The 23,236-nt window shown below is 22.2% G+C and overlaps 1 protein-coding gene across 1 annotated transcript in view; it reads right to left on the bottom strand.

Annotated features, from left to right (window-relative positions):
• Positions 1-2,344: 2,344 nt before the first annotated feature.
• LOC129606033 (neuroligin 4-like) overlaps positions 2,345-23,236 on the bottom strand; it is a 33,140-nt gene continuing 12,248 nt past the window's right edge. The window contains exon 3 of the mRNA XM_055516085.1: positions 2,345-2,406. Within this exon, the coding sequence (XP_055372060.1) occupies positions 2,345-2,406 (62 nt within the window). The remainder of the gene's footprint in view (positions 2,407-23,236) is intronic.

The raw sequence follows: 23,236 nt of genomic DNA, 5'->3' as shown, positions 1-23,236 counted from the left end.
GATATACAAAAATGTGGTTGTCCAAATATTTAAATTTTCGGCTATAGAATAAATGAGAAAGCCAAAAGAATAAGAATAATAAAAAGGAAAAATGAAAAAATATTTTGAAATATTTTAAAAATAAAATAAATTCATTTTTGATTGCAATTCATTTAAATTCTCTAGACTAGGATAATCGTTTCATATTTAAATGAAAATTGAGTAGAAAATTTTAGTAGAAAAGTTTGATATAAGGGTATTATAATAAGTATACGCAGGGATTTGGTGATTAACAATATTAAAATTTTTCGATATATTTTAAGGAATTTTGTTTAATTTATTTGCTTTGTTTGACTTTTATTTTTTTGTGGTTAATAAAGGAATTTTTGGATTTTTCACAATATTTTTAAAATAAAACTTTTCTTTTATTAATAAATTTCAAGGTTTTCAAGGTTATACAAGTAATATAATTTTTAGATCATATAAAAATATAAAGCCCACACGAGACATGGTCCTCTACTAGTCTCATTTAAATTTTTATATTTAAAGGCGAATTAAAATTTTGTACATAATGTGAGAATACTGGTGTAAGGAGGTGGATGAGAAAAACAAAATTTTGTAAATTTTTGGAATAATTTGAAAATAAATTTTGCATGAAAGGTCGAATTAGTTAAAATAAATTGATTTTTTTTTTTTGTTTTTAGTTATAATTGCTTGGATTTAATATTTTGAGTTATTTAAAGTTATTAATAAGATTTTGGTTACAGAACGAGATTAATGTACCAGTATATTCAGATGAAAAAATATACGCAGTCTACATATTCCTCGTAATATGGTCGTTTTTACATGCTTCAATCGTGAATATGCAATTATAGAAAATTTTCAACTAATTTTACTTATACTAGAAGTCGTATTTATTTTAGTCGACTGCTACTTTATATTAATAATAGCCGATTTGCTGAGGGGTGCGAATGACTTTATTTTGTATAGGTTTCTTTAAAATAAAATCATAAACATTTTGAGTTTTGAATATAATTTACTTTGATCGAAAATTTATTTGAAAATTAACTTATACAATATTCGTTGAACAATAAAAGGTTTTTACAAATATTAAGTTTCCAAAATTTTAAAACTTTTCATGCTACTTTAATGATATTTTCATAATAAATACAGACCAGCGACTATTAATGAATTATTTAAAATATTAGAGTTATGAAATTTTTACCATGCCTTTAGCGTCAAATATAATTTCAATGAAAATTAAAATAAATATAAAGTTCTTATATTAGCACATAAATAGTTTTTTACATATAACCATTTAAGAGATTGTAAAAAAAATTTCAAGTACCGAACGAATGACCGCGTATTTAGTAATGTGCGCGGCTAATTAAATAAGGCTCCCACAAAATATCTTTTAGTTAATGTACTGGAATTGAACGCCATGTATACATGAGATAGTGCTTGTGTGAAAAATAATTTTATTTTTCTTTTTTTTTCTGTACCCTTATTTCCTATTTATACCGAAAGTTTTATTTTTATTTTTCAAATTCACTGCACAACAATGCATTTTAATTAAGAATAAACAAATAAATGGTGTCGCTTAATTTATGCTTAATGAATGTGAATGAAATTTTTAAGTAAAATGTGAAATCAAAATTTATTTTTAGTGTTGTTGAAATTTAGTTTTTTTTTTTCTTTTTTTAAAATTAACACTTTGTTTTGTTAAAATAAATATTCGAGATAGAGTTAATTTACATTTCACATATGTATGTTGTATAATATTAAACTGTGCAATACAAAAGAATAGTAAACAGCTGATTTGTTTATGAATTTATAAAATAATGTAAAATGTATATGTAAAGGTTAAAACAAGATTCTCATACTAATTTGTACCACATTAGTTTGTTCAAAAGTGAAGGTTTAAATTTTTGCGCATAATATTATACTTATTCGATATGAAGAATATTTTTAAATATTTTGTTCAGGAGGGATATTTTGCTGGGGGGTACTGAATAATTTTCTGATTTTTAGAAAATTAGCAAAAAGAATTTTTAGATTCTATTTAATTGGAACTTATAAAATTTTTAATATGTATGATTTTATAAATGATGGACAGTTAAATGGTCAATCTTTAATAATTACACTTGATTTATTGTTAAAAAGTTTAAATATTTTCCTTTAACTTTATAATGAACTTTCCTTTGTAGCCATTATCAAAAGCCCACAATAATTTTTTGTAATTTTGGAACTAAAACCAAATGCTTGTTAAAGAGGGAAAATTTTTTTGGAAATTTCTACTGAACTCCTATTTTTAAAAATAAGTTAACATTTAAATTTTTTTAAAGAAACACGGCTTCTAATTTTTTCAAAAGAATGAATTTTCCACAACAAAACGAGCTTCTACATTAACTATGCCACCTACTTTCTCTGATAAAAATTCAAATTTTACAAATATTTTGTTAATTTTTATACATTAATAAAGCATAAAAATTATATCAGTTAGATACAGAAAAATTTGCATTAATACAAATATGAGTTAGTCTTATTCCTCACTTTTTCCATATTTTAATGTGTTATGGCACTGTTACTCTGTGAGCTATATTCAATAACTACAAAACCTTATTATCTATAATAATTCAGTTAAAATTGATTTACAATATTCATTTGTTTATTTTTCAATAAAAAAAAAACAAACACACTTACTAACAATTAAAAGTATAAAATTGTTTCAATAAAAATAATAAACAACACAACAGTAACAATAATTATACATGAAATATGAAAAATAAAAAAAATATGAAAACCACAAAATCATTATTAAATAAAGTAAAAACAAAATAATAAAAATGATAACTGAAAATTACAAACAAACAAGAGAAAGGAAAATGGAAGTTAAATTAAAATGAAAGTAGAAAATGAAAATCTAACAATGTTTTTTTTTTCATATACGAGTATGTACTCAATAAACAACACGTTTTAACAGTTATAACATGCTACGTTTACATTCATTATAATAAGGATACACACTTTCATATGTACGTATGCATATATGTACCTCTGTATATGTATTTAATAAAAGATATCAAAAAAAATAGTGACAGTGTAATCAGTAAAATGGGAAATTTTTTTGTTTCGGTTTTCATATGTAAGTCAGAGATGCACAAATTATTATTTTGAACATTACATGAGTGAAAAAGAGATGAATAACGAAAAATGAAATAAAATAATAAGAGAAAAACAGGAAAAACAAAATAAATACCGTTATGATAACCTTCACAACATTTCAATATTCTTTCATTTCTATTCACTTATTTTCTTTTTAATTTTCTCTTTCTTTCTTTTATGTCCTTTCTTGGTTTAATCAACCCTTCTTTCACTCCTGTATATACCTACATATATTAGTTTTACTTCATTCCCTGATTACATAAATTTTTTTTTCTCTCCTTCTCTCTTTTTTCTCCTTAACTTTTCTTCTTTCTCTTATATATGCTCGCTGAATTCTATTATTGTTATTGTGACATGAATGCACTATTTAACATAAAAAACATGTTCCCAATTTAATGTAAAAATTAAAATGGAAAAAACAAACCAGAAAAAGAGGAGTGAAAAACCAACATAATATTTTTATATATATAAAATAAAATAAAGAAAAAAAAAACATTAATATAAAAAGACAGTAAATTTTCGTTTTCAATTTATGTTTTCCATTTTACTAATGAAGATTTTTCAAATATACTTAAATTTTTTGTTGTTTTAATTTTGATTTTCTTGTTTTTAAGTTAAAAATATTCACAATATTTTTTATTTTATTTTACAATTTAAATGTTAGTTCACCTTTTACAATTTTTTGTGTACATATATGCACAAGAAATGCAAGTTGATTCCATAATATTTATAGTATAAAATAAAAGATGACAAAGTAGGGAATGTTGAACAGGGTAAATCAAGTGAATTTTGTATGAACATAAAAAAAAAACATAAATTTGTTGAAATTGTTCGAAAACTATTAAACAAGAAAAAATTGTGTGAGTATATTCGTCTGAAATTTTACAGTGCTCTCGAACAGCCAGCAGTTATAAGAAACATAGGAGCTGTACAAATTGTACTCAAAACAAAATGAATAGTTATTTTGTTTGTTAAATCACACAACAAGTGATGAATGAACAAAATTGAAATGTACCACAATAATTTATTTTTGACTTATCAAATGTATACTGACATGATACATTTAGATTGACAATCAAGTGTATAAACTTGGAAATTCTGACCATGGTAAATTTGTTAGCATTTTGTTAAAAACCTGCCTCTGATATGCATCTGCTTCACCATAATGGTATTCATCCAGCTATACTAGAGATGTGTCATAGCTCATGAATGCTATTTTATACGGAAATAAATTAGAATTTGTAGTAAAGAAATGCAAGTTTGTAAAGAAATTTTGATAATTAAATTTGAAGTAGTTGCTTTTCGAATTATACGTGGGTATTATATATTTCATTTGTACTATAATTTGGAGCCTTGTTGTCTTTCTCACTATTAAACTAGGCAAGTGAGAAAAAAATGAGTAACCATTTAAAATGAGTACCAATTTTCGACTGAGAAGAATTGTGACTTTATTTTGAAAAATGAGACGTTCAGTCGATAATTTTAGAAAAAAAGCAAAAATCCAAATGAAAAAACAATCTTATTGGAAAAGTAAAATATCTATTAAATCAGTGATTAAAAAAAGGAAATACACGATAGGGCTTTTAATCTGTTTTAAGGACAATCTTTGACGTCACATGTTTCAATTAATAAGTGAAAAATAAATAAATTTAATTTAATGTTAATAAAAATTTAAAGATCCTACACCTTTACATGGTCTATATTTCTACTTAACTTCTTCATGAAATTATTTATGTTTTCTATAAATTTTATTCCACATTTAAATTTTATTCCTTCTTAAATAGTAAAAGTGCATTGTATTTTAACCGCCCATTGTTGTATTGGTTTCTACTATCTTAACTTTTTGTTATTGTTTTTTCAAAAGTTATGTATCCACTCAATATAATAATAAAATGTTATACAAAAATACATATAAAATTATATTTTAAGAGCTGCACAATGACTTTTAACATCACCCACCAAACATTGTGTACCTTGCATATACGTTTTATGTATGTAAGAAAAATAATATTTGTTTTAGTTATTATTTTAGTTTAGAGTGTGAAGTATTGCACTTAAAAGTATATACAATATAAGTGATTTTATTTTTACTCATAACTATTTTATATAAGTTTTCTTTTTTCAATGCTTTTTAACCTTTATTTGTATAGTGTTTGAATGAAAATGTCGCAAGTGAGAAACATTTTCATTGATTAAATTAAAAATTTCATTTATTAAAATAAATATAATAAACTTTTCTTTATATGAGAGCAGTGTTATGTAAAAATTTTAAACTTGAATAAAATTCAAGTGGAATAAAATAAACACTATTGATGCATTATAAAAATTGTTGCCGTATTTCTACATATAGAAGAATAAAATTGAAGATTTTGGTTCTGTTTCAGGCAATTCTGAAGTAATATATACATGATGATTCCATATAAAGAGTACATATTGTATTAAAATCATTGTTTAAGGAATCAAAAGTGATTGAAATTTTTGTTCAGAACTGGTTGTTAAATCTCAACGGTATCCGAGATAAAGGCATTTTAATGAATTTTCACGAAATTTCTACTTGGCTCTGCTTTTTTACTTATAACTTCCCTTCCGTAGTAAAAAAGTAAGTTTCAAATGAATAGTTTCTGCAAAGGTTATTAAATAGCTTGAATGTCATTTATTACATGATTTTGTATCTTATATACTTTCAGAATACCAAGCATTCGAACTTTAGAAAAAATCAAATTTTAGCCTTATTTATTTTTTAGTTTTTTTTGAACCCGATGATAATTTCGTACGAAATTTTTTGAAACTTTGAATTGTTTTTTTTTTACAAAATTTTATTCAGTTGCTTAACTTTTTATTTAAGTCATTAAAATGTTAAAAAATCTTTAATAGCAAGGGACTATATGCATAAAAATCATTTTCTATATCAAGATTTTAGAGGCCCTAATAAAATTTAAAAAAATGTAAAAATTGTCCCTATTTTTTATTTTTATGTGGAAATTTAAATGTGAAAAATTTGAATTGGAAAACGGGCTATCAATTTCATATTAAGTGGAATAATGAAAATATGCCTGGATGCGGTACATCAGTCGATAAAAACCTAATGTTTTTAACAGCAAAAAAAAAAAATTTTTAGTTTTATTTAAAGCTTATTTTAATATGAAAATTTTTAAATAAATTTCATTTATTACAAACGCTTTAAATAATTATTCAAAATTTAAATTAATTTGTTAACACTTAGCAAAAAGAAAATTTTATTAGAAGAATTAAATATAAAATTATTTTTTTAAAATAGTGTCAAATTTAAAGTATACGTATGTGTATTTGTCTAAAGTATTCAATTTGGCAATCATTTCAGAATTTTATACAATATTCTAAAATAGTAAAAATAATTCAAAAAATTTTTAATATAAAAGGGGAGCATATAAAGCAAGGATAATTGAAAAATAAAATAGAATTAAAAAAAAAAGCAAAAATACTAATAAATAAAAGTCAGTGAAATTTTTTGAATTTATTCATTCTCTTATAATTTGGCTTATAGTTTGTGACTTTTAATAATTAAGAATTTGAAATTTAATTTTCATTTAATTATTTCTTATTACGTTTTTTTCTTCTTTACAAAACTAAAAATAGCTGTGAAATATTTGAATTGAAAATTATTAAAATTAATTTTTCTTTCCTATTTTTTTTTTCTATTCATTTTTATCTTCTTTTCGTCTACTTGTATTTTATTATTGCTGTAATATTTTGCATTCAATTTGCTTGAGAGCCTGGAAAATTAGGATGTTATAAATAGGATTTTATTCTTTTTAAAATTTAATTTTAAGAATATTTTATTAAAATATCGCAAGTGACTTGCATATATATTTGAAATTTTAAAGGAACATTTGAAACTGGAAAGAAGCGAATCAATTATTAAATTAGTCCTTATTTATAAAGTGATTAATAGTACGGTTTACAGTCAGGAAAATCGGAATAAAGAATAATATTGATGAAGACATATAAAAATATTGTGGTATTATAAATTTAAGGAGTTGGAATTTTATTTGTATGTGCTTCGAATTCCATTATTTTTTAATCTCTAACAAAATTTTAAAAATTGCTGTTACATAAGTAAATTTGTAAGTTTCATCGCAAAAATTTTCTGCATCTTATACTTATTATTTTAGAGCATAAAACTTGTTAGCTCATATGTTTTCCGATTAATTCATATTTTCCATAATGGTACAGTCTCTTAACTAATGAATGCAATTTCAATTGCTTTGGTGTATTTTTCGTGTTATGGTTGTCACCTTTTTATGGAATTAAACATGGTTTTACTTTTTGTTACGACTAAATTTTTAGACTCAGTAATTCTACCAAGCTATAATCTTAATATTAAATTTTTTAATATCAAATTAAATTCAAAAGAAAGCCAAATATAAGATATTTGACTTTAATTTTCCAAATCAATATAAAATCAAAAGCGATTTTCTATATTAGATCCTTATTATAAAAAGATCAGCCTTATCATTACTCATACATATAAATTTAATATAGCTAAAATTTCAGGTACTTTTAATACTAAAAACTTGTAACTTAAACTTTAACTATATATGTATAAATTGCATATATTGAAAATTCAATATGAAAAATCATAAAAATTATATTGGTACTTGAAATACTACTCAGATAATATTATACACATGTATAAAATATTCTGGTTCATATGATCCTTGACATCATATTTTTGTATTCACATTCTATTCACATAAAATAATTATTCTCATCACACCCCCATGATTTAAAGATGAAATTTTTATATATCTATTTTTTTTTTATATTTATTTTGTCATCAAAATTGTTCTCACCTATTCTATATGATATTATTTTAAGTCAACATTATGTGAAAATTTGAGGATCATTAAAAATGTATTGAAACAGTATTTTTGTAATTTTCCTATATGATACTAAAATTTTAAAACTCTTAACTTTTTCAATTTTAACTTACACTATGTATATATGTACATTACAATAATAAATATAGTTCAAATCATAATATTATATAATATATAAAAAAAATGTTAAGTTGGATGCATTTTTCCAAAGTAAAAATAAAAAGAAAAACAAAATTTACAAGGATATTATACGAAAATGTCTAAAGGTGAGAGAAATTCGTCATGTGAAAATTTAGAAAATTTTTAGGTGTTAATCATTAACATTGAATTAAATGAAAAGTGTTTTTATGTAATTTTTTTTATATACATGTATGTATATGTAGATATTACAGATATGGAAGAAGAATAATATATATATTCCGTGTATTCGAGATGGGGTGGGGTTCATGTTGCAATTTTGAATGTCAAGAAAATGGTTACAAGATAATGAGTTTTTTTTTCGTAATTGAAAATATTATTTTTTATTTTGTTTGTAATTTTTATTTTTGTTTGAATTAAAAAATGTAAACATTTTATTATTAGAGCAAAGTCAGTCAATCTTAATCTTCAAATTACATTAACTAATATAAAGTCGTTAACCTGATAATATTATTTTTCCGTTCCTATAAATTGCTAAAATTTGTATTTTTATTTTCCCCAAAAAAAAAAAAACAAATTCACTACCCACAAGGCAAATTTTGTTAAGTCGGCTTACGATGTTTTGCCCCTTGGATAGCGAATTAATAACTAAATTTTATATTTAGAACAATTATTGTTATTGAAAATGGTATATTTCATCCCGTCTAAGCTATGACTTGCAATTAAAACTTTCCGAAGTAATTTTGCTTTCAAAAATTTATTGCAAAATCTTTTAATTTTACCATAAAAATTGTTGACCATTTTAAAGCACTATAGCTGATCACAACCTTTTCTGATTTCTCAGGTAAAATATATAAACGTATCTGTGGTCTGTTATTTTTAATTAAATGATTTCATCGGGGACATGTCAATAAATACTATGACCGTACAGTAATTATATTCTAATATTCACATGCTAAATAATTATATTTGTTTACACTTCTCACAAACTGTACATTGTGCCCAAATAAAACAACCCATTTTGACAAACTAAATTTAAAGTATAAAAAATATTTGTTATTAATTTTAGTCTTTTAATAAACACCCATAAATTAGAATTTATAAAACAAATAATTTTTTATAAAATTCATTGAAATAATCAATAATAGCAATTTCAATCTTAAATCATTTCATTGTTTTATAATTTTCCTCTTATTTAATTTTCATTTTTCATTGTTAATTTCGGAAATAATAGCACAATATACAAAAGTATTATATATAATAAATTTGCTGTCATACAATATGATTTGTTAATAATTTAGTTTTAAAATTCTTAACATTACTGATATAATCTGACGGAAAACAAATTTTACTGCCATGCAACAAAATTTCTATTTCGTATAAACAATCTAAAATTTGATTGTCTAAATAATAAATAATTGCCTATATGACAATTTTTTTTTGATTTCTTTTACCAAAAATATAACACATGAATTTTTAATTATTTTTGTTCCGTAATAATGCTGCTATACAATATTTAGCAGCATGTTTGTGTGTTTAAATTTAAAATGAAAACTTTTTTATTAAAACTGCTATATTTATGGGGCTATATTAAGGAAATAAATATAATTCTAATACACTATTTTAATGCTAATAACTAATATCTTTAGATTTTAGAATTTTCCACAAATTTCATATACTTATTTGACGCCTAAACTATATGACTGTAATTTAAATTAAAAATATTATTCGAATAAGCGTAGAATTTAAAAAAAAAGATTGCAATGATACAATTTGAAAGCGAAATTTAACCAAATGTAAAATAAATGATATTCAAATAAAGTGAATGAATTTTATGAACCTATATTAGTATTTTAAATGGTAGTATAATATAATATTATATAGTTAGCAGGAGTAAAATAATTTTATGTATAATTGTTGAATCCTATACGTAAAATAAATATTTCGAAAACTAAAATTTTTACAACATGAAAATTTAACCCAAAAAATTTTTCCCATTGCATAAACATTATGAATGCCTATATGATATGCAATATTCTGTTATTAGTTTTATGTGCTGTAAAGTATAATAATAATTAATATAGTTGTAGCTGGGGTATTTATTTGTATAATAATATTTTCGTATACATAAGTATGATAAATGTGCATATGAAAAAATTTTTAACATTTTGCTATAACTTTATGTATTTCTACATATACTTAGCGCTTATAGTTTAATAATAATTTAAATAAAATCTTGTTTGGATATGGTAAATAAGGGAAGCCATGTCATTTGTATTTATTTTTGTATTCAATTAGTGAAATTTTATGTGAAATAATGTAATGCAGTTCCTTTTACATTATTTATAATTTTGTAAAATTATGTTGCATAGCATATAACTATTTATACATTTTTAAATTCCAAAAATATTTAGTATATATTTTTATATTGTTTTTACTTTGCTTTCTGTTGCTTATTAGTGTGTATGTATATGTTTTATTTATATATTATTGCAATTTAAAATTTTTGCATAATATTAGTTCTAGTTATAATAAAATGTGACTATTTTAAGCTACAAAATTTACGTGTATATGATTTGCTCATATATTATAAGTATATTAAAATTAAAATATGGTAAAAACGATAAAATATTATATAAATTCTTATATGTAGAACAGATTTAAATAGGAATTTTTTGTTAGACATAATCACTGTGGAGTGAAGATAGCGAAAACTTTATAATATGCCGTAATATATACATAAAACTTTATATTAACCTTTATAATATGCCGTAATTAAGAAAAATTTATTAAAAGTATCAGAGATCATGAGAATATAAGCAATTGCTCGTAATAATACTATTAAAATTTTTGCATATCGTACTAAATTTAGCTAATTTTTGGTATAATATTAAAAAGTAATCTTGAAATGGAATTAAGAAGTAATATTAAACTTAGAATAAAGTAATTATTGTTGTATTTGTTATAGCGAGGTGAAAATGATAATTAAACATTATCAGAATTATGTTAGAATATTCTTCTAAAAATTTCTTAATAAAACTGTTTGTATTGAATTTTAAATTTCCAAGCTTACATTTTTCCTCGTATAACTATAAATGAAGAAACATTATAAAATACATTTAGAATAATTTTCTTAGACAAATTTTATAACTTCAAAACAATAAAATATATATTCTAGGATGATTTCTTTAAGTTATAATAGCATTTTCATATAAAAATCACGTTACATTAAGTTTAAATTTTTTAAAAATAAAAACTAGTCCTATAATAATATAACATTAAAATTAGCTTATTACTATAATATACTATGAATATTGTGTATAAACAAAATTGTAGACCTCGCCATTTAAAATTCTATTACAAAATATCGAATTATTACTAATTAGGTTTCTGATATGAATATCACTTATTTAAAATTTAATTCAAATAGCAGCAACTTATTCTAAGTTATAAATTCTATCTCTCAATAAAAATTTAAATCAATGAAATTCATGTAAAAATTGCATATTTTTAGGGGAATCCAAATAAAAAATATTTTGTATATTTGAATTTTTCGATACAAAATAAAATTTATGAAAAATGTTAAATTTTTAAAATGAAATCCTATTTCGATTTTAATACAATTTATTTTATTAATTTAATTATAATTTAAAAAAAAACATAATATATGAAATTATAGAGTAGGTTACTGCTATATAAATTCAATTACAATTGTGAGAATTTCTTTAAATTTTTTTTAATTAGTTCTAGGAATATTTTGCTTAAGGATAATGTAAAATATAATATTATAATTATTAATAAAATAATTTCAAATAAATATTACAATAATTACATATGTAACTATATAAAATATAAATTTACTTACTTATAATTTTATTATTACAAATTTCATATTTTATTTTAAATATTGAAAATTTTTAATAATAAAATTATTATGGGTAATATTTATTTGGAAATATTTAATTTTCTTCTCTTTTATATTCTTAAGAAAATCATACGAAAATTACAAAGTTAAGAATTTTTATTATATAGGCATGAAATAATCTAAAAAAATATAAAGTTATTATTATGAAATTTATAACTAATTCTTAGAATAAATATAATTATATAATATAATTTAATTAACACATTTTATATAATATATATTGAATGTATAAGATGAAAATCAAGAATTTTAATAAAATTCTCAAATTTTAATAAATATCTATATATTTTATTGTATAACAGCAAAAATTATTACTATTGATAATTAATAATTTATTTAAATAACTATATATTTTAAAATAATATACAATTGTAATTATTTTTAAGGATCATCAAGTTACATTAATTATATCATATTGCGTTTTCTGTAAACTTGAATAAATCACAAAGAAAATTGAAAATTTTCAAATAATATAAAAATATATATAGGAATTTAATAATAAATTTGAAGTTAAAATTCTCAAAATTTTACCTTGAAGTTTTTCCTTTTTTGGAAATAATAATATTCTAATTTTAATTTTATAGAAATATTGTAGCTTTTTATATAAGAAAATATGAAAATAAATATGTTTAAATACTAAATATTTATTATGAATTTTTATGATTAAACAATAATTTCATATACATATGTACCTTTGTATATAATACGTTCAAGTATTTTGTAATATTTCAAGGATACAAAAATATTCTTTAATTTTTTTATTGTTCATTTTATACAAAATATTAAAAATATGAATACTTTTTCCTACATAATATACTCAATGTTATAATAAATATTCATATAAATGAATATTTACATAAGATATTGAAAAGCAAAATTATATTTAAAAATAAAAGGTAGGTATATAATAATATATGAATGTAATATAGGAAAATACATAGATAATAATTTTAATTTCATTTTATTTTCAATTTTAGAGGAAGGATAATAATAATATTATAAAGCTGTTTATTATTATATTATATTGTTGTTAAGTATATGTAAGGATATTTGTAGCAACATTATAAAAGTTTATGTAGGTATGTATGTATTTTGTAAGAAATTGTAATTTTATTGTTACTGAAATGTTACATATTTTAATATTAGTCGTATTTGTACATAATATGGTTATAGATATAATGTACGTATACGATAATATGAATATTTAAATAAAATTTTATTGTTTAATTTTTGTTTTTAAAAATCTTATATGAATATTTTTTGTTATATTTTTATAATAATATTTTTGTATAACAATATTTGTTTATTTGAATACACTTAAATGTAAATATAATAAAAACATTTTTTTTTTTCAAATATTTTTTGGAGAAAATTTTCATGATTTTAAAAGCATTTTGAATGCAGGAATGTTGTTGAAATAAGGAAAATACAAAAAAAAAGGAAAAATCGTAAATTGCATAATATTTTTGATGCAATAATAAATTTCATATTTTCATATTTTTGTTTTGTGTATTATTTATTTATTATATTAAATAAAAAACTTAAATATTTTCATTTTATTCATATTCTGGTAATTTGAATTTGATAAAATTTACCTATGCAGGTGTAGGATGATGCAAACTAGTGAAAATTAAATAGTTGTTGTTTTAAAAAATTTTAATACAGAATACGATTAAATTCGCGTTTGCAGTGCCAGTAAAGATCTGTAATGGTAGTACGTTTTTGTAGTTTCCTGTAAAAATCATTCCGTTTTTGTTCATTAAAAATACGAAAGGATATTTTGTGAAGTCGACAGCATGAAATTTTTTTCTTCTTTTGTATTCATAACCTCAATTAGTAGAAAACTTAATTAGTAAAGAATATAAATCAACATTTTTGACACCAGAGTTTTTGTTGGCAGCGCTGGATTTGGAATCCTTGGAATATGAATTATGTGAAAAGAACGGGTATGGTGCTACAAATTAAGTTCATTAATTGTTCAAATCAATTTTATGATTGTAAAAGATCTATCTAATATGCATATGCATATAATTATTTATGTACTATAAATTGTCTATGAAAAATGTAGAATCATTACTTCGTAAAACTTTCCAGAAAATAATCCAGACTCACTTGCATATACATAAATAATATTTTAAGACTTTCATTACATTATAAGAAGAAATAATTCAAATTTCTTTATGTCCATCCCATATATTTAATGTTTTACTTTAATTTGTTTATTAGAAAATTTCAAATCCCTTTTGAAGTAATAAAAAAATAATTCAAAAATAGAAAAATTAAATTCGGAAAATTGTAATTCAACAAATCTTATTTATTTTAATTAAAAATCACATATTTAACTCTTATACCTTAAGGAAATCAAAAAAAGAATTTAAAGAAGTTCTAATTTAATTTTTAAATCAAATATTGAATTAATTTTTAGTTTTATTTCAATTTTGATTTTGTATCATGAGAATTTATAAATATTGCAAATAATTTTTGTAAGTTTAGTTGTTAAAATTTGTGAATATAGAAGTAAACTAATTTACTTTTTAAGTTAAAGAGTACAAGTTTGTGAGTTTTGTTAGATTTTTCTTTAAATTAATACAAAAATTGCTATAAAGAGAAAATTGGCAGTTTTAATATTCTGCTGAAAAACAATTGAGTAATGCAAGGCAAATAAAACATTTTAGTACATTTTATGCAACACCGGTATTAACCATATCCCAAGAAATGTTTTAATCAAAGCTGCCTGCCGATATTGCTCTAATCAGCAAGAATTTGTTGTATTTTATTACCATATTATGGAAATATTAATTTCGATTTAAAATTTAATAGATAAGAATTTATTTTTATTACAAGTACCTGCTAAAATAATTTTAGATGAATCTATAATGGATCATAAATAATGAAAAATTTTCCAAAAAAGTTGTATGAAATTTTGATCCATACGTCAACGATTTTAGATATGGATCAAAATACATCCCAAATAGATTAAAAAATGAAGGTAGATCAAAATAACATCTGAATATCTATAAAACTAAGGGAAATAGCGAAAAACGGATTACATATTCTGAAAACTCATCCTCGAAAATCTATAAAAGTGTTCTCAATTCAAAAATCACGAAAGTTACGTATATATTAAAATAAAATTCAGGCGACGCTATACTGCATGTTCATGATTTAAAACGCAAATTCACAAGTTTTATAGAAATTTTATAGGGTTAATACCCTATAATTGGTTCAGTTAATAAGTACATTGAACTACTGTACTGGATGATGATTGCATGTTATTAAATCAAAATATTCAAATTAATTCTCTCATAGACTATATTAAGGATAAAATTAATTACGAATTTATATATTAAAATTTCTATATAAAAATTTTATATCTATTTAATATTTTCATGCTACATAATTACATTAATATTTTAAGTTCAATTATTTTACATTTTTGTAAATGAGAATTATAAAAAAAAACATTTTTTTTTCTAAATCATTTTATGACTCTAAAAATCTCATAAAAAATCTTTATATAACTTTATTAATATAAAAGGATTGATATCCTTCATAAAATATTTATTAAAAAATATTATGATTTTTGTTTTTCATAATATAACAAAATGATAACAAAATTATAATAATGATCAAAGAAATACAATTAAAAATATCTTTATAATCCTTGTAATTTACCATAAAAATATTTAAATTTATCCTTGACTTGTGAATAATTAAAAATGATTAAAATTTATAAAAGAAATTTTTGTGATTTTAAATTTTATCAGGCATTAAAAACCTTTTTGAATAAAAAATATTTCAAAATATTATAAAATGAGGGTGTTTTTTTAGACAAAAACGTGCACGGTTTACAAGCTCTGAGCTCTCATTCTGTTGTTGACATTCCGCTTTTTTAATATTCAAAAATTTCATTTACTTATAATGCTAATTACCTGAGATGTGCCGATTTTTTATATGCCAAAATGTAGCATATGATCAAAACTAGTATAGCTGCCTCTCATGTAAAAAACTTTTACCATCGCATTCATCTCGTTTATTATAGAATTTGAAGATTGCAGATTATTTTCTTATTAAATCTGATTAAATTTTTCTAGTCTTACAGAATATATAAATTGAAGCAGAAAATTATGAAAAATATTGAACAGCTTTATATATTTTTTAGATCGTAAACAGTTGTACAAATTTTACAAAATAATGTTCACTCGAGTAGAACCTATAATGTCTAAACATAATTTTTGAAAAAGCTGGGTAAACAGTGTTTTTTTTAGGCTTACTATATACGTTTATTAAACAATATTGAAATAAACATATAGGAGCCTAATTCCCTCAATTCTTCAAAAGAACATAGAAAAAATTTACCTCGAAAATTAAAGTGTCTAATTTGTACGAAATTTTGGTTATGCTTTAGAAAAAAAATTTTTCTATTCCAAATAGAAAATTTTCATATTTTCTAATTGAAATCATATGAGCTAAATAAGTTCATATTTAAAAAACATACACCATTAAATTTATTAAATAAAGCACAGTGAATTAAAGTTTATAGTAAACTAAACTAGACAGTATAGAAATTTTTATAGTCGGAAATTAAGTTAATTACTGTATTTGCATATATGTACCTATTTAGACCCATATTTCTATTTACATCTATATATATAAAAAATACATATTGAAATAAATTTGTATATATAAAATGGGAAGATCCTTTGACCCTTTTCTATACAAAAATCTACACACAGTATATTTACATACATAAATAATATTCAAATGAATTTGAATATTTTAGATTTTTATCTTTTGAAAACAGGACTTCATAGGCTACTGAGCAATTATTATAATATTACCTATATCAGTATTTGTATATGAGTATATTTATTTACCAGTATATATTTTTAAAATAGTCAAGGTAAATGTAAGGATTTTATTCTTAGTAATGAAGTATACGTATTCAAAAATACTACAAGCTTATTGCCAATGGTTATAAATGTATAACAATTATATTATAATTACATTAGTGTTAGAACACATACACAGTTTTATGAATTATATTAGGACGTACATAGCTTGTATTCGGACGTATACATAGCTATATTTTTTTACTATGTACATCGTAATACGACGACCTCAATTTATTTGTTAAAGTAGGGGTATTTAAATTTTTATTTCTTATAAAAAATATTTAATTTTTTCTGTAGTTTTAATTTGTAGAATCTAAAATACACACATATCAGAAAAATTGAATAATATTAAAATATTTTGCATAGTTTTCCCTAGCAGAATTTTAAATGAAGGGATATTTCATCCGCAATAGCAATTAAGGAATCATTGAATAGGATAAGGATTTAAATTTTAATTTGAAGGGATTTTATTTATCATGTGTTTAGCAAGGGTGAATATTTTTTTTAAAACTTTGTCAAGTAAGATAAATTTTCATAATTTTTAATGTAATCTTAGCACAATTTATTTTTAGAGAATACCATGTTCAAATACGATACGATATAAAGTAATGCATTTCATTTATATCATTACAAAGCATAATATACAAAAACACAAATTTTTGTTTTCATTTTTAATATTTGAATATCAAACGCTAGTAATGTGAAAGTTCTAATTTTCATTAAAGTCGATATTAAAACCAACCATTATAACAAAAGTTTTGATCAGCTAACTTTGAGCAATCATCCTCACTTTCAGTAAAATAAAGTATACCTCAAATTTGAAATTTAATAAATTTATATTCTTTCAAAGTAGATGTATGCAGCTCCAAACATAATATCATCTTGTAGAATTTTTATAATAATAAAAATTCTATTATAACAAAATATTTAAAGTTCTTTGTTTCATAACTTGTAACGAAGGCATCGAAGACCTGTTTGTTAATTTGATCTATTGTTAGATTACTTGATACAAAATTCTTTCTATAATAATTACCTCTAGAAATCTTTCATAATCTGTGCAAATTTTTGTGCGATTTTAGCCATTTTATGTTTAAGTAGTGCGATTTATTTTAGAAGTGCCGGTTTATTGCGACATTTTAAACTTCCTAAACTTATCTGAAATGACTTGAATTGAGGAATAAAATTTTAGAATTTGAAAAATCCTGACTCGCTAAAAACTTTTTAAATAGACAATTTATTTTCTTCGTAGCAGTTAGTTTCGAAGAAATTATGAAAATGGAAAAATTGATTCCGATATCTTCAGTTTTCTAGAAAAATTTTGTAACATAGCTAATCGAATTTATTTGCCAATCGTATAGAAAACCAACTTAGACCAACTAAATTTTCTAAATTTTAATATTTGTTCTGATCCTTTTTCTCACCACATCTCTGCTTATTAATGAAATACCTTGTACTCCACTTCTATAAATAGTAAATGGAATTCATATATATCCTATACTTTTATTGTGTGCATGTACATATATATGTTCAATTTTTTTGTTAAAATATTCCTCCTATACATATACATTTCTATAACATCGGAATATTTTGACTGCCGGATGTCTTTTGTAGATTTTTAAAATTTATTTTAAATTAAAATCAGAATTTTTTTTTTTTAGAAAAAGATTTAAAAATTAAATTTGATTTGTTTTTATTATATTTTTTGACTTTATTTTATTCTATTCTGTTATACATATAAGTAATGGTATATATTCGAGAAAATAATAATAATATTTTCTTTTGAAATTAATTCCAAGAATAAATAATCATAAATTTCGAAAGTTGAACATTAATGATCACAAAAATGAGGCCATTAAATGAAAAATACTTTGTGTATTAATAATTTATTTTAATTCAAAATAAAAATCTCGCAGAATATTATTTAAATTTTTAATTTTACAGTAGTTAAATTTTATTACTAAGTGTATTGGACTTGGTATTTTAAAAATTTTTTTTATGTGATCTTTTTTGATGATGACGAAAAAAAACACAAAGTTTTTTCTTAAGAAAATTTAATTTATATTTTATTCATTATTTTGTATAGTAGAAGAAATTAAGATTTAGACGACTTTACAGAAATTTTCTTTCAATTAGGTTAATGTCTTGTATTTTAATAAATATTTATTGGACTGTTGAGAATTGCATTATAATGTTTGGGTGACAAGAAACTTTTATGCTTTATTTAATATGACGTGAATTTTTCTTACCCACAACATGATTTAAATACAGTGTTTATAATTTATGTATTCTAAAATTTACATACGGGCTCTGGCCCTTATATTCTGCAAATTACAAAGGAAGAAAAAAAGGCTCAATTTTTCTAATATTTAAGATTAAGATATTATTTTATAATTATAAAATTAATAAAATTTTATGAGTACTGACCAGGCAACTGATTTTTTTAACAAGGATACAATATAAGAATTGTAGCACCTATTTGGTAACTGTTAGACCAAATATGATCATTTACTGAAATTTAGAGTCTTGTTGGGAGAAAACCTTCTAACAAAAACTGTAGGCCTTTTAACTTGCATTTAATTTTATCATTTACTTTAATTTTGTGCTGATAATTACATACTTAGTATTATAATATAAATCTCATTAGTGAGTTTTACAAGAAGTCGTTTCCTTGGTCCTCTTAATTAAGATAAACACTGTAATGTGTGTACTTCTTAGAAAATTATATTGTCAATCATTTTTATATTTAATTTAAAATTTTTCTTTTTAAAAACCATAACAATTATTTTGATTAAACAAAAAACTTCTTGAAAAATTTCCAACAAAAAGTCGAAATAAAATAATATTAAATTTTTTCATATTCTTTAAAAAAAAAATAGCGTATCTAGGAAACACCCTCATAATATGATAAATTCTTTTTTCTTTAACACAAAATTTTTTTTTCCCCCAAAATGTAGGCCAATTTTATAAATAAACACACATCATTATATTTTACACATATTGTATGTGTATTTCGTCGGTCGTATTGGTAAATAATTTTTATAAAGAAAAAGGAAACAAGGAAAAAAATTTTTTGGGTAAAAATTATTTTGTTTTTTGACAACATAGGCGTCCTGTCATGCCCACATTTTGCTTTCGAAGTGAAAATATGTGTCTTTTTTTCTCTGTTGCTCCGTCTCAGGCTCTTGGCCTTATAGAGCTTTCATTGGCCTTATATAAATATACATACATACATAAAGTATATTAAAACCATGTTAAAACGAATGTTTTATTCCTACAAAATTTTTGGGCTAATAAATTCATTAACAAGATATGTATTCGTATGTGACTCGTATGTATATGTAATGTATATAAATGTGCTTAATTTCCTCTATTTACTCTGGTTTCTTTAATATCGCACTGCATTAATATCTAGGTAAAAAAAGAAGAAAACACAAACAAAAACAGTCTAAGATATTGAACAATCAGTTAATCTCAAACTCTGATTTAATTTAAAAAAATTTTATTGGTTTATACATTATTAAAAAATTTTTCTAGTAGTTCGGTTTTAAATATGGGAAACGATAATGGTGTTTAAGAAAATATTGTAAGTAAGGCAGGTCTTTTATTAGCAGGTATTTTTTTTATTGCTTTTTTCTATAAATTTGCAGGTATTTTAAGAATTTTGCACACGGCCAAAAAAAAAAAACTAGACCAAGTAGGCAAAAATTTAAAACAATAATTGTGTTATGCAATACCGGTAAAAAAAAAATGATCAGGAATCTAGACATGGTTCTTAAAAGCACTGGGTGGGTTAAATTGATGATTTGTAGGTCTGAAGTGCAATGCCTTTTAGGGAGTTAGTCACTTAATTCAACCAACCATGAAGATATGCGGCGTTCAAAATTTTCAAATGGAATGAAAAACGCGTAAAAACATTTCAGTCGGAATGAACCGATTGGATTAATCATAAAATTTTCTGAATATATTTAGAATGTAGTCGGAAATACCTTTATAAAATTCTAAATTAAGATATTTATTAGTGTTTTTGAAGTATTTAAAATAACCTCTTTGAGTTGTATGGCCTAACTCATTATCCAAATTGGTTCAATTACAATAACAGCCGTATCTGGGAAAAGAAACAGCTTGTGAAAGCATTAATCGTTTTTGAGTATAATCGTGCTGTCGGACAAACGCACTAATTGACAGACGGATAGATGGATATGTCTAAATCAACACAGAATTTTACGCTGAGTAAGAATGTATATACATGCCCATACCGGAGACAACTCATTAAAGTGGTTACAAACTCCATACTAAAATTAATATACCCTTCACGTAGGTCTTCAAGGGTATAAAAACGTAACTTTGTAAATAAAAATTTCCTATTCCTTTTTAATCAGTTCTACATTTTCTTCCCAATTAGGCTATTTCGTGCTACATACTAGTATAATTATTACATTGGACCTTATTTTTATATATAGTAACAATGTTTTTTAAAATTCAGAAATTAAATCAGTTTAGAATTAAATTCATGCTTAAAAATTATTTTCACATTAAATAAAGTTTCCCATAGTATTATAAGAAATCAAGTGAAAAAATATAAAATTCTCTAACCAATTTTATATAATACTATTATATAAAATAGATTTATATAAATATTATTATTATATTTTACACATACAGACATACATACATAAACACATAAACCTATATCCTTAAAAAAAATTAATTTAAATCATATGTAAACAAAAATGTTCATACTCCCTAACCTTAATATTATATTCTTTCCTAAATGACTTATAATAAATTTAAATAACATATTTATATAAATACAACATGTTATTTTATACATACATTTTATAATATCTAGAATATTATTATACACTCTTAGAAAAATAAGAACACTAGTTTTTAAATTTAAACATTGCTTTAATTTGATTTATATTTAAAAACAAATTTTATGCTAATTTTTAATGCTTTTTTTTCAGACTCGATAAAAAATTTAAAGTCTTGTTCTCATATAATGTTAAGTAGGCAATATTATATATGGTATCCTTTGGAAGGATATGACAAAAAATAAAATAATTTTCATATGAAATTTAATCAAAAATTTTGAAATAAGTAGAAAATGCAGGTATATTTAAAATTTTTGTTATAATAAAGTACGATGATGATATTATATGAAAAATTTGAAGCCATTTCAAGGAATTCAAGTTGGTTTCTTCTTAGTATAATGTTGCGAAACTAAAATTTTAAGAATATGAAAGCAATATTATGAATTGTTTTCCTCATATTTTCTCTAAGAATTATTTTTAATTTGGAATTGTGTTTTCTAGGTAGATTTTTTTAAGAATTTTTCACATAATTTGCGTCGAATTGGAGAAACCTATTTAAATTTGAAAGTTAAATTTAAAATACTTTATACTACTTAGCTAGAGAAGAAATTCTGAAAAATCTGATCAGGGACCTTGCTATATGTAATTCGATTTTCTTGAAACGATTTTTGTATTTGCCGAAATTGAAAGGTAATACCATACAAATTGACTGAATTTTTGCGAAAACGAATATCGTCTTATAAAAAGCGAATTAAATAGTATTACGCCGTTGAAAATTTGTTTAAAATCTGAATTAGCTTGGTCATTCTTAAAATTGTTCAAATTGTTTAAAATTAACCACTTTAGGAGCTCAACATTTCGGAACATTTTGAAAGAAATTTTAAATTATTCTTCTTGTTTTTTAAATTTTGGTTTTCCAGAGTCGATAACAAGTTTTTGAATGAAATGTATTCAATTTATTGTTCAAATTTATTATAGAATGAGTAAAATCATCACTATACGATGTTCAAATTTATAAATGAACAAAATGTGTTTATTTGCTTACCAAACTCAGAAATGTAGTTAATTAAAATTTGATCAGAAGATTCTCGGTTACAATTTAAGTAACAGAGACTAAAAACGTTAATATAAGAATTGCTCGAACATTAATATTTGTATATGATCTGCCAATAAGAAAAAGAAAAGGACAAATAAAGTTTATTTTGATTTATTTTTAATTTCATTGCTTAACTAAACTTTAACTTTGGTTAATAAACAACTGTACATAATATTATATAATTATTATATTATATAAAAGTTTTTTATCTAATATTTTGTGTCCTTTTCTTTAAATTAAAAAAAATCAGGTTTATAAGATTTGATGTTTTAAAATGGGGTTGCATTTAGATTTTGTTGTTGTTTTAGGTTTTCTGCATATTTTTTCTATATTTTTTTTTTTATTTTTCTGTAAGGATAACAAAG

This window comes from Condylostylus longicornis, unplaced genomic scaffold (assembly GCF_029603195.1).
Source record: "Condylostylus longicornis isolate FDR11 unplaced genomic scaffold, ASM2960319v2 ptg000017l, whole genome shotgun sequence".
Lineage (NCBI taxonomy): Eukaryota > Metazoa > Arthropoda > Insecta > Diptera > Dolichopodidae > Condylostylus > Condylostylus longicornis.
Note: the sequence above shows the minus strand (reverse complement) of the source record. Positions and strands in the feature narration are given on the sequence as shown.